Source organism: Phocoena sinus, chromosome 3, assembly GCF_008692025.1.
Source record: "Phocoena sinus isolate mPhoSin1 chromosome 3, mPhoSin1.pri, whole genome shotgun sequence".
NCBI classification, from domain to species: Eukaryota; Metazoa; Chordata; class Mammalia; order Artiodactyla; family Phocoenidae; genus Phocoena; species Phocoena sinus.
The window spans coordinates 51888157-51899457 of record NC_045765.1 but is presented as its reverse complement, the minus strand read 5'-3'; the positions used below and the strand labels follow the sequence as shown (position 1 = coordinate 51899457).

Here is an 11301-nt window from a genome sequence, read left to right as displayed (position 1 = left end):
CTTTTCTCCTCACCTGGTTAACTCCTCACCTCAGCTCTCAACTGAACCATCACTTTCTCAGGGAACATTTCCTAATCCTCCAGGTCAATTCCTCCCGTTTAACACATGCACAGGGTCCTCTACTTCAACCGTGTTAATAGTACTTTCCATAATGTTAGGAAGTAATTAATGGGGTAATTAGAGGCTGACTGTGCATCTCCTCTGTTGTTGTGATAGATTCTACGGGGTGGGTATCATGTCTATCTTTTCATGCACACTATTCCATAGTACTTAAGAGACCACACTCCAGAGTCAACAGACAGACCTGCTGAGAATCCCAGCTATAGTTAACAGCTATGGATTTCTCTCTTCCCATCTATAAAATGGGGATAATAATGGCTCCTGCCTCTCGGGCTTTTTTGAGAATTAAAGAATAATAGCACGTAAAATGCCCAGGTTGGTGCTTGGCATGTGGCTGTCAGTTGGTTAAGATATACTGAATGAATGAATGCATCAGCCCTGTGGGGCATCTGACACGCCCAATGGACCTGTGTGGGAATGTGCACTTCCCATGGTGGCTGGGCAGAGAATGCTGAATGACAGAGCGGCCCAAGACTCCTTAACAACATCCTGGAATCACAGGTATTCCCTCAGCATACTGGGTGGAGGTCAAACCACTCTAAGCGGGGGGGGGGGGGGGGGGGGGGGGAGGGAATGATGGCTTTCTGAAGCATTGTCTATAAAGCCATTAAAAACAATTAGCCAAACTATATAGATTTTTATTTCCACAGAATTCCAAGCAACCAATTTGGCTAATTTAAAGAAAGAATTTTTATGTCAACGTTATTATATCTTAGTGTTTAACCTAGTGCTTAAGAGGGGAAGCTGTGGAGTCCCATTGCATGGGTACCCATTCTAGCTCCTCGACTCAACATCTAGGCAAGTTACACACTCTTATCGAGCCTCAGTCACCTCCTCTGTAAAATGGAATCACACGTCGTATCTTCATTGTGGGCTTGCTGAGCAGACTCGGTGGGACAGTGCACACACAGCACTTAGCTCAGTCTCTGGTACATCCCACGGGCTCAGAGAACTTGAGTTCCTTCCAGTTGTTAGTGTTGGAGAGGCTCTGGTTTCTTGTTATGAGAGATTTAAATCTCCAAGTATTAGCTTCATTAAACCCTTGACAATCTTCCAAGGAGAATGGGAAACAAAGGGCATATAAAACACCCATTTAGTGCTATTTTATTGTAAGCTACAGTTAATCGGATTGCCAAATTTTCCATTCATTCCCAAGAAGTCATGTGTGTGTGTGTGTGTGTGTGTGTGTGTGTGTGTGTGTGTGTATTTGGTGGTGGTTAAAATTCAGCCAACTTATTTTTGTCTGAGTTTATAGAACATGAAACAAGTTACTCTCTTGAGTATTTCCATTGTTCCAAATTAAGGTAAAATGTCAGTATCCACTCATATTATTCCTGTTCTTCAGGGAAATTTCTTTTGCTTTAGGTCTCCCACAGTCATTTTTCCTTCTATCCCTGAAGAAAGCTGAGAGCTCTGCCCCTTTTTTCCTCCCTCCCTTTCTTCCATCCTTCTGTCCTTCTTTCCTTCGTCTGTTCCCACCCCCCTTTTCTTTCCTTTCTCTCTCTCCCTAATAATGAGATAATGGCATCTCATTATTATTTTAATTATCCCCATCTGACATAAAGATGCAACGCAAAGTGACAGCGTTGCATCTTCATGTCAAGTGGGGACAATTAAAATAATGATGACTTCACAGGACTGTTGTAGAATTAAAGGAGGCTTGTTGGTTCCTAAAGCAGGGCCTGGCATGTAGTAAGCCCTTCTACATTTTGATCATGGTTCTGATCACCGTTTGAAAAAAGGCAAGTTACCTATCTTATTCCTTTCCTCTTGGTTCTTCTGTTTTGTCTTTTCAAACTCCAAGTCTTGGGAACAATTTGCCTGTATTTCTTCCCCTAGTTCTTTCCATTGAGGCCTGCTAGTGGCTGTCAGTAATATGAGAGAGCCAGACCTGCTAGTAAATATTTGTGTATGAGATGCCTTAGGAGCCATGCATCGAGCCAGTGCCTCATACGAGCTGGGATATGCTCAGGGCACGGTCAGTGTCTGCTTAGGGCCTGGTTGCCACTGTCATGTTCAACCTGTCCCAAGGGTGCAGGGGCTGTGCAGCAGACGGGCAAGGGCAGGCTCACAAGCAACACCTGTTTCCATAGGAACGGGTCAATACCCCCAGGGTCAATTGTGAGTGCCTACAGCCTTGTGCACCATATTAAGTAGCATCAATGGATCTCTGAAGTTCAGTGTTCTAAATTAATGCATAGACAGGGCCAAGTTCAATTCTTCATCTTCGGATTGTCAGTTGTTTAGCCTACTGGAGGTGTTTCTCTCTTGTCCTAAGGACTGGGCCCATAAGAAAAGTAGGAAAGATGCTGGTGTTCTCCTTCTCTGATTCTTCCCCTGTGCCTTACCAGGGGGGACAGTGGTCCTTAACTTCAGCGAGCATCTAAATTCTCTTGTGAAAAGCATATTTCCAAGATTCCACCCCACCAAGACTCAGACTCAGTATGTCTTGGGGGAAGAACAGGAAACTGCAACTTGAGAAGAACCCCAGGTTTACCACTTTTGAAATCCTTTCTTTATCTGTGGTCCCTTTTGCCTCCCTCCATCAGTGTGGAAGCTGTTGGAAGACAGGACCTTGTCTATGTTGTTTACTGCTGTACCCTTACGGCCTGCCTTCCAGGAAGGGAGGGAAATGCAGTCTAGCATCTCCCAACCTTCAATCTGCACCGGGATCACCTGTGAGCTTGTGAAAATGCAGATTCTCATTCATTCAGTCTGGAGGAGGGTCCAAGAGCCTGCATTTCTAACTCTCTCCTGGATGATGATGCAAGGTCGCCACTGTGAGTAGGCAGGGGGGCATCTCGAAGAGTACAACTGGTGTCAGACCACCTGGATTTGAATCCTGCTTCCACCTCTTGCTAGTGGGGAGGCCCTGGGACATCCTCTTTTCTTGTAAAGTGGGGCAATTACAGTACCTCCCTCACAGGGTCCTTTTGGGGTATTCAGGAGGTAACATATTGGAAGCATTTAGCCCCATATATGGTGAGTGCTCAATTAGTTTTAACTGTCATAATTATTATGAAAAATACTAGGAAGTTAAATCTTGGTCACAATTTAAGAAACTGGCCTTGTGGTTAGCACACAAAGTTCAGCATCAGACTGCCTGGGTTTACATCCTGGCTCCACTACTTATTAGTTGTATGACCTTGGGCAAGCTTCTTAACCTCGCCATGCCACAGTTTCCTCATCTGTAAAATGGGGCAAATAGTGGCACCTACCTCCTATGGTTGTTGGGAAGTTTGGACAAGTTAATGCGTCCAAACTCCTCACTCTGGTACCAGGCCTCTGGGAGCCCCTTTTACTCTTACTATTACTATCGATCAGTTGTAGCTGGGGAATTTTGGTGTGAGTTTGTAAACTACTGGGACGTCTGAGCTGGCTACTCCAAACTACTGGTCAGGTGCATCGAACACGCTTGTGTAGCCCTAAGATGTCAATGCAGGTACCACTCTTCAGCTATTCCTTTAGAATAATCACAGCTGCATTTATTAGCTGTATGCCTTTGAGAGTTATTTAACATCTGTGTACCTCACTTTCCTGATCTGTAAATAGGAAAAATAACAGTAGCTGACACACAGTATTATTCTATGCAGATAAAGCAAAGAATAATCAGTACGGAATTTGGCCCATGGTAAGTGCTCAATAGATGTTAGCTATGATAGCAGTTATTATTATTGTTAGATTATCATTACATTATAATATAGTGTATAAAGTAGATGTTAGCTATGACAATAATTATAGTATAGTTGTATATTACACAAAGTATATATTATAATATAATAATATCATATGTTAATACTTATAATTAAACTGTAATCGTTTGCATTATTTATGTCTGGAAATATCTTTATTTTGCCTTCATTTAAAAAATTTTAAACTGTGGTAAAATACACATAACGTAAAATTTACCACATGAACCATTTTTAAGGGTAGAGTTCAGTGGTATGGAGTACACTCACGATGCTATGCAATCATCACCACCATCCATCTCCAGGACTGTTTTCATCTTGCAAAACTGAAACTCTGTACCCATCAGGCAATAAGTCCACATTATCCCCTGCTCCTCAGTGCCTGGCAACCACCATCCTGCTTTCTGTCTCTATGAATTGGTCTACTTCAGGTACCTCACATAAGTGGAATCATACAGCATTTGTTTTTTTGTGGCTGGCTTATGTCACTTAGCAGAAGGTCTTCAAGGTTCATCCACGTTGTAGCACGTAACAGAGTTTCCTTCTTTTTTAAGGCTAAACAATATTCCACTGCATGCATATACCACATTTTGTTTATCCATTCATCCATCAGTGGATACTTGGGTTGCTTCCACCTTTTGGCTACTGTGAATAATGCTGCTGTGAACGTGGGTGTGCAAAATCTCTTCAAGATGGTATTACTTTCATGGTCACAGAAGTTGTATCTGTCCTTATAACTTCTGAACCTAGTCAGAGATGTTTCTCTTTTACACTATCATATACCACGTAAAGGAGAAAGCCAAGAAACAAATAAGCAACAAAAACTTCTTTCACTTATTTACTCATGCTCTTGTCTATCCATTCCCAACATTTCTTTGATCATCTCCTACGTAGCACATCTAGGTGCTGTAAGACCCGAACAGTGGCCAGTATTCTAGTTGGCTATTGTATAGTGTGGAAAAGTTATATATACAGAGTGACTTTTCTTCCTTCTCACATGGCTACCTGGAAGCTCCTTCCTCTGGAGGAAGGAGAATTCCAGCCTCAGGCACACTCAGGAACTTTGCCTGAGTCCCAGATGGAACAGCCCTCTCAGATCTGGCAGTTTTTTGGGTTTTTTTTTTTTTCCCCCAAAGGATTTCAAAATAGTCTCAGTCAAGACTTTGCAGGAATTGGGAGTCTGTAGAGGTAAAACTTGTGTAAAAATTGGAGAGGTTTTTTTTGGGGGGCGGGGGGAAACATACAATTTCGATTTAACTTTAGGCAAGCCAAAAACATAAACTTCTACACAAAAGCACTTTCCAATCCCCTGTGTCTTAAAACCCTTGTGGTGAGGTGCCTGCAGTGGCAGGACCCCGTCCGTGCCTGTGGGGAGGCACAATGGCTAAGAGTATGAGCGTGCACGCCAGACAGCCTGGGTAGAAATCTCAGTTCACTTCCAGGAGGTGACACCTTTGGTTCAGGTTTAATAGCACGAATCCTAACCTTCCTGATTCACAGTTTCCCCTTCAGTAACACGAGGTGAACGACGGTCCCTACCTCAGAGGGTTGCTGTGCAGGTTTAGTGGGCTAATACTCATAATGGGTCTGCTTGTCAAAGGCCTGGCACAGAATAAGTACAAATTAATACTGGCCATCCGTCACCAAAATGAACGCACTCCCTACTCCCTGCTGCAGCTGCACAGACCATTTTTTACTCCCTCAAATATGCCACGCTGTTGCTCCACATCTGGCCCTTTGCCCATGCTCTTTCCTCTCTTCTCCTCCCCCACTCTGCTCCTACTGTCATTCTAACCCTATTCATTCTTCATGTCCCATCCAAGGTGTTTTCTCCAAGAAAACTGGTTACATGTGTCTTCCTTGAGCTCCACAAATACCCTGCATGTATCTCTGCCAGGGCACCCATCACCCCGTACTGTCACTCCAATCTGGTCACACTCTCCCTGAGCTGTGAGCTCCATGAGGCCAGATGGAGGTCTCTGGGGGATCTCAAGTGAAAGGAGTTAATGAAACATAGACCTGTACGTGGAGTCAGCTTCCACCGGCAGGACTGCTACTCTGGACCTCCAATCTCAGTCACCCTGGAGACCCCCGGCGCAATGTACGTCATGACCCGCCCACACAGTGTGTCTTAGAAAGGGTGTTAGTCAGCTCCCAAGGCACCACTGGTTGGCTACCAAAGTGCCAAGACTGACTTAGCTTCTCAGGACTCTAATTCAGCTCTTGGATGGAGCCATGAAGATTTTCAGATAGATGCTCTTGTTCGGGACCACTGGCTAGAGGTTCTGTCCACCGCACACTAAACTGACTGGTCTTCTTTCTTCCTCAAACCACTGTCTCGGTCCTCATTAGCCATTCTCCATCCTGATTCTTACAATGGCATATTTGCCCCCCCTTTCATTCCAAATGAACTGTAATTAGCTATGGGCCTTGCTGGGCGGCTGCTTTCTCAGAAAGGCTATGTTCTCGGTGATAAGACACTTCTGAGCTATTTCTATTCAATCTATCAACCTTCCTGCCAAATTAATTCCTCTTGGATTAATGTAAGACCCATGGCTATAATAATAAACATTTATTAAGTGTTTCTTTGTGCCAGGCACTTTGCGAGGGCTTCACCTGTGTTATTTCATTTAATTTTTACAACCACCTCGTTAATTAGAAACTGCAAATAGCCCCTTTACAGCTGAGGAAATTGAGGCACAGAGAGATGAAATAATTAGTTCAAGGCACACAGGAAGAAAGTGACAAAACAGGAACTCAAACTCAGGTCTGCATAACCTCAAAGGCTGTGCTCTTAACCATGAGTTTCCATCACTGACCTATAATTTTCAGTTATTATAATGTCCTGATTTGAAAGCACCAGGTACACTCAAAAATATACACTTTGTACCCACAGTGACTTAGCTACTGTGATCTTACTGAACCTGGGCTTTTCGTATTACATCCTACCTTACATTTTGTCTTTTGTTTGAAAAGTAAATGGGACAGAAATATTTCATTTTCTCCCCTACTTCCTTTTGGAACCAGGCACTGTTTTGTTTGTTTTGGGTGAATGCAGAAGGTTATAGGATTGTCAATGGTTACCTGGTTAGCTGGTTACCTGGCTAAGCAAGATGAATCTGATGATTGTTTTTATGGGAGGCCCTTTGCTCCTCTTTGATTCCAGAGCTCTGGCATAACCCATACCACCCATTTAGCAAAAAATATTCTTGTACATGAGAGGGAACGAAGGGACAGTCTGGATAGCTCTGTGTGCAAATCCCTTTCTGTTACTGAACAAAATAATGCGCTCATTAAACTTCCTCCGTTGTTTGTGTGTGTGTGTTCGCGTGTGTGTCTCAAGATGAAGAGAGATGGGGAGAGATGAGAGAGATTGAAAATCAGTAACTCCCACCTTTGATTTCAAAGTAAATTCTTCTGATTTACCAAATTCAGAAAATTAAATCTGATACACATAGCAAATTGTTCGTTCTTATTCAAACTGCTTTTATATACAAACTATGACAGTGGAAGAACTTAATACTTCTTGGAAAAAACAATAAGAAATAGTGTTTAAATCTCACATTCATCATTCATTAAACACTTATTGGCCTTCTAACATATACTAGGTACCACATTCAGCACGGGGCTTGTGGAGGCAAGTCAAAACTCCCACCTTCGCTAAATTTATAGTCTGCATACAAATACTTAGAGGTGATGAACAAGATTAATTTGACAATGGAACATAGAAAACAAGAACCATCTCACAGGTATTGTTAACACAATGGATGAGACTCTTGGATGGAATATAAAAGGGAGGAAGTAGTACTCTCTTGTCTTTGGTCTATATAATCTTTTATTAGGAAAGTATTTTCCATATTTTTTTACCTAGCTTGGTAGCAACAGAAATCATAGTTAATGTCTATTGCTTTTTATTTTTTCTATAGAAGTGACAAGTGCTTGACAAAGCGAGAGAGTGGCATGGTCATATATACACTCTACCAAACGTAAAATAGATAGCTAGTGGGAAGCAGCCGCATAGCACAGGGAGATCAGCTCGGTGCTTTGTGACCACCTAGAGGGGTGGGATAGGGAGGGTGGGAGGGAGGGAGGCGCAAGAGGGAGGAGATATGGGAACATATGTATATGTATAACTGATTCACTTTGTTATACATCAGAAGCTAACACACTATTGTAAAGCAATCATACTCCAATAAAGATGTAAAAAATAAAAAAATAAAAGTAATTTGGGTTCTGATTCCACACACACACACACACACAAACCCACAAGAGGTTGCTTCGGGTAAAAGTTCACTGATTAATGATGTGGAAAAGATGAGGACCTGGGAGAAGGTGACCCTGCCATTAAAGCTAGGTGATTCTAGGCACTCAGCTGTGTGTCCCAGGTTTTGGAGGTAGCTTTCAAATGACCTGAACACGATTATTATGGCAGAAATTCTAAAAGAGATCTAGATCAAGAGATGTAGGTACTAAAGATGGTAATTTTGACTGCTTATTTGTGAATAATTCCAATGAAGAGAAAAGGGAATATCTACATCAGGCACAGTGAATAAATGTGATCTCAAATGTCAACCCAGAATAATTGGTAGCAGGGATTGAAACACTGTTTGAGAAGGATTCTGAATCTTATCTAGAATACCACTGATAACAGACTAAACACTAAATGCATTGACATTAGATTCAGATGTGCTTGTATATTGTAACTCCTCCTGAATGTCTGACTGAGTCAGGATTCAGAATAACTTTAATATACTAAAGCAGTGAATCAAAACCAACAAGATAAAGGCTAATGAGGATAACTATATGTTCCTGTATTTAAATTCAAAATTCAGTGATGGTTTCCATTGTGGGATTGGGGAAACTTGGCTTGACAGCAGTTCAGGAGAAAAGACTTGACCCTAAACTCCATATGAATCAATAGGATGGTGTGGCTAAAGAAAAATACCAGAGCAATTGTGGGCTGCTAGAGTTGAACAGAGAAGCCCAACATCAGCCACTCCACGGGAAATGAATTTCAGTGTCTCTTTTTCCCAGCCTGCTGCTTTGCTTGTAGACTTGAGGGTGTGGATAAGCTCCTAGTTTCTGGAGCTGGACATTTTCCCTCTCTGAGGATGCTAAGGAAAGTGCTCATATAGAAACAAAGAGTAAAGGTGCCTAGAAAAGATCAGGAATTCTTTGTCCTTGAAATAGGCTAGATTTTGAATCAGTAAAAAAAAAAAGTGCATCAAATGATTTTTGCAAATACGTGGGTTTTTGAAAAGCTTGGAATATGTTTTGCCCCGAGTGCTCTACCCTTAAACATACCCACATGCATTTCAGGAAAAATTTCATCCATATGGTATATTCGTTGGCAGTTAACTCATCAAAATCACTGTTGTGTCAGAACCAATTGATTTTGGACTTGCCATTTAAGTTGTTCCAAAAAAAAAACCACTCCTGAAAGCTTATTTTCTTGAACTAGGATATGGAGTTTGGTAAAAGGCATAAAGAGAATGTAAATTTCTCAGTTTGAACTTACTTATTTATTTATCAAATAACTTTAATCAAGTTAACAGTAAGAAGTAAAAATACTACTACAGGAAAAGCCCCATATTTTACATGTAAATTGTTTTTCATTGTCTTTACCTGTAAGGTATTGAAGGTGGGATCCACTCCTGAATCTTCTTTCTAGTGGTAGAATAAGGTACATGTTGTTGTGGAGTGCCACTCACGGTGAATTTATGGTTTGTCCACATGAATTTACTAGCAGTAGGTGGTTTTGTTGTTGGAGGATCATCAGTCATAGAGTGAAGCCAACGATGCCGTTCAGGGGGGGCGCCATGCTTCCATCCACACCCCAGAATGTGTTTTTCAAAATTAATTAATTAATTAACATATTTATTTATTTTTGGCTGCGTTGGATCTTTGTTGCTGCATGCAGGCTTTCTCTAGTTGCATCAAGCGAGGGCTACTCTTGGTTGCGGTGCGCAGGCTTCTCACTGCGGTGGCTTCTCTTGTTGTAGAGCACGGGCTCCAGGTGCATGGGCTTCAGTAGTTGTGGCACATGGGCTCAGTAGTTGTGGCTCGTGGGGTCTAGAGCGCAGGCTCAATAGTTGTGGCGCACAGGCTTCGCTGCTCCACGGCATGTGGGATCTTCCGGGACCAGGGATTGAACCCACGTCCCCTGCACTGGCAGGCAGATTCTTAACCACTGTGCCACCAGGGAAGTCCCCCAGAATGTGTTTTTTCCATTCATTTCAGTAGTATATATAATCCATCGGTGACGGCCAAAAAACTGCTTATTGTCTTCGCAGCATTTGTTTCCATATTTGTGTTTCCCCGCTAATGCGCCAACCCTCACATCATTTGCCCTGAGAAAAACCTGTGGATAGCCGCAGAGGCCGCTGTGGCCACTGACATGCTGTAGCTGGAGCTTCAGGACCTGCATCAACTCCATCTTGTCCCACAGGCCCCACCTCTCTGGCACACTGCCTCAGTTTGAATTTAACACAGAGAGAACATTCAAGAATTTTAAGCTTGCTGGAATCTGTTTTGTTGTTGTTGTTGTTTTTTATACCAGGTTAACCTTGCCACCTTCTTATAAGAACAATGAAGATAATGATGATGACTGTGGTTATTCAACTGATTGGGTTTGGATTATTTTGTGATTGTTCCTGGAACAAATTTTTTCCTAATAATTATGCTGTAAAAATAGAACAAGCATAAGAACTGGAAGGGAAAATTAGAAAACAGGGATAGTCGGGCTAAAAGCAATGGCACACCTAAAGGACATTAAGTTTAAAGGCAGAAAATCTAGTCTGTGAATTGACTTTCTAAGTAAAAGGTATCTAATCAGCTTTCACTTAGTCTCCTTGCAGGAAGGCAAGTTCCAAGGTTGGGAAGTTAACAGTTGGATTGTTAATGCCTATGCAGGGGCCATCTGGTTGACATGCACCTCACAAGAGGGACTGGGGACCTGGCTTAAGCTAAGATAGTAAATGCAGATTGGAGCACAAGCTTCCAATGGCTGTTTAGTGGACATTTGCGGTTTTTTGATGAATTTTCACATTCTCCTCATCTAATTGTCTTTTCATCAAAGACGTGAAAAAAGACTAGAGGAATAGTCTCTGGTGTCTTGAAAAGTAAGTAAAAGTAAAAGTAACCCATGTGTAGACTTGAAAAGTAAGTAAAGTAACCCCTGTGTAGACTTGGTCTAATGATTGGTCCTGGTCTAATGATTGGTCCTAATGAGAGGCCTGTTTTCAGGTCAGAGCCCCAGCTGCCTTCTGACTTAACAGATGACAATTGAGAGGGATAAGCAATCTCACTTTGTAGTCTTTGAATTCACTTTTCTCAACTGATATTTGAAGAGAAGAATTTTACCTAAACTGAGATTCATGATAAAGGTTAGAGAATAGATACCAAATCAGAAGGAAAGGTATAGGTGGTTGTAAGTACAGTTGACTTGAACAACACAGATTTAAACTGGGTGACTCCACTGCATGCGGAATTT

General features: G+C 42.1%; 1 protein-coding gene across 1 annotated transcript; it reads right to left on the bottom strand.

Moving 5' to 3' along the window:
- Positions 1 to 9430: 9430 nt before the first annotated feature.
- LOC116751927 (NADH dehydrogenase [ubiquinone] 1 alpha subcomplex subunit 12-like) lies at positions 9431 to 10251 on the bottom strand. The gene is made up of 2 exons (XM_032628407.1): positions 10009 to 10251; positions 9431 to 9631 (listed from the first exon to the last, which is right to left on the bottom strand). The coding sequence occupies exons 1-2, from the start codon at positions 10243 to 10245 to the stop codon at positions 9431 to 9433; spliced, it is 438 nt and encodes a 145-aa protein (XP_032484298.1). The 5' UTR covers positions 10246 to 10251.
- Between the last annotated feature and the right edge of the window lie 1050 nt (positions 10252 to 11301).

Bases quoted from the DNA above. Each gene is read 5' to 3' on its own strand.
- LOC116751927 (XM_032628407.1), bottom strand. From the start codon at position 10,245: ATGGAGTTGATGCAGGTCCTGAAGCTCCAGCTACAGCATGTCAGTGGC. The intron at 9,632-10,008 runs GTGGCACAGTGG...TGTGGATGGAAG, and splicing joins CATTCTGGGGGACTTCCCTG to CATGGCGCCCCCCCTGAACG.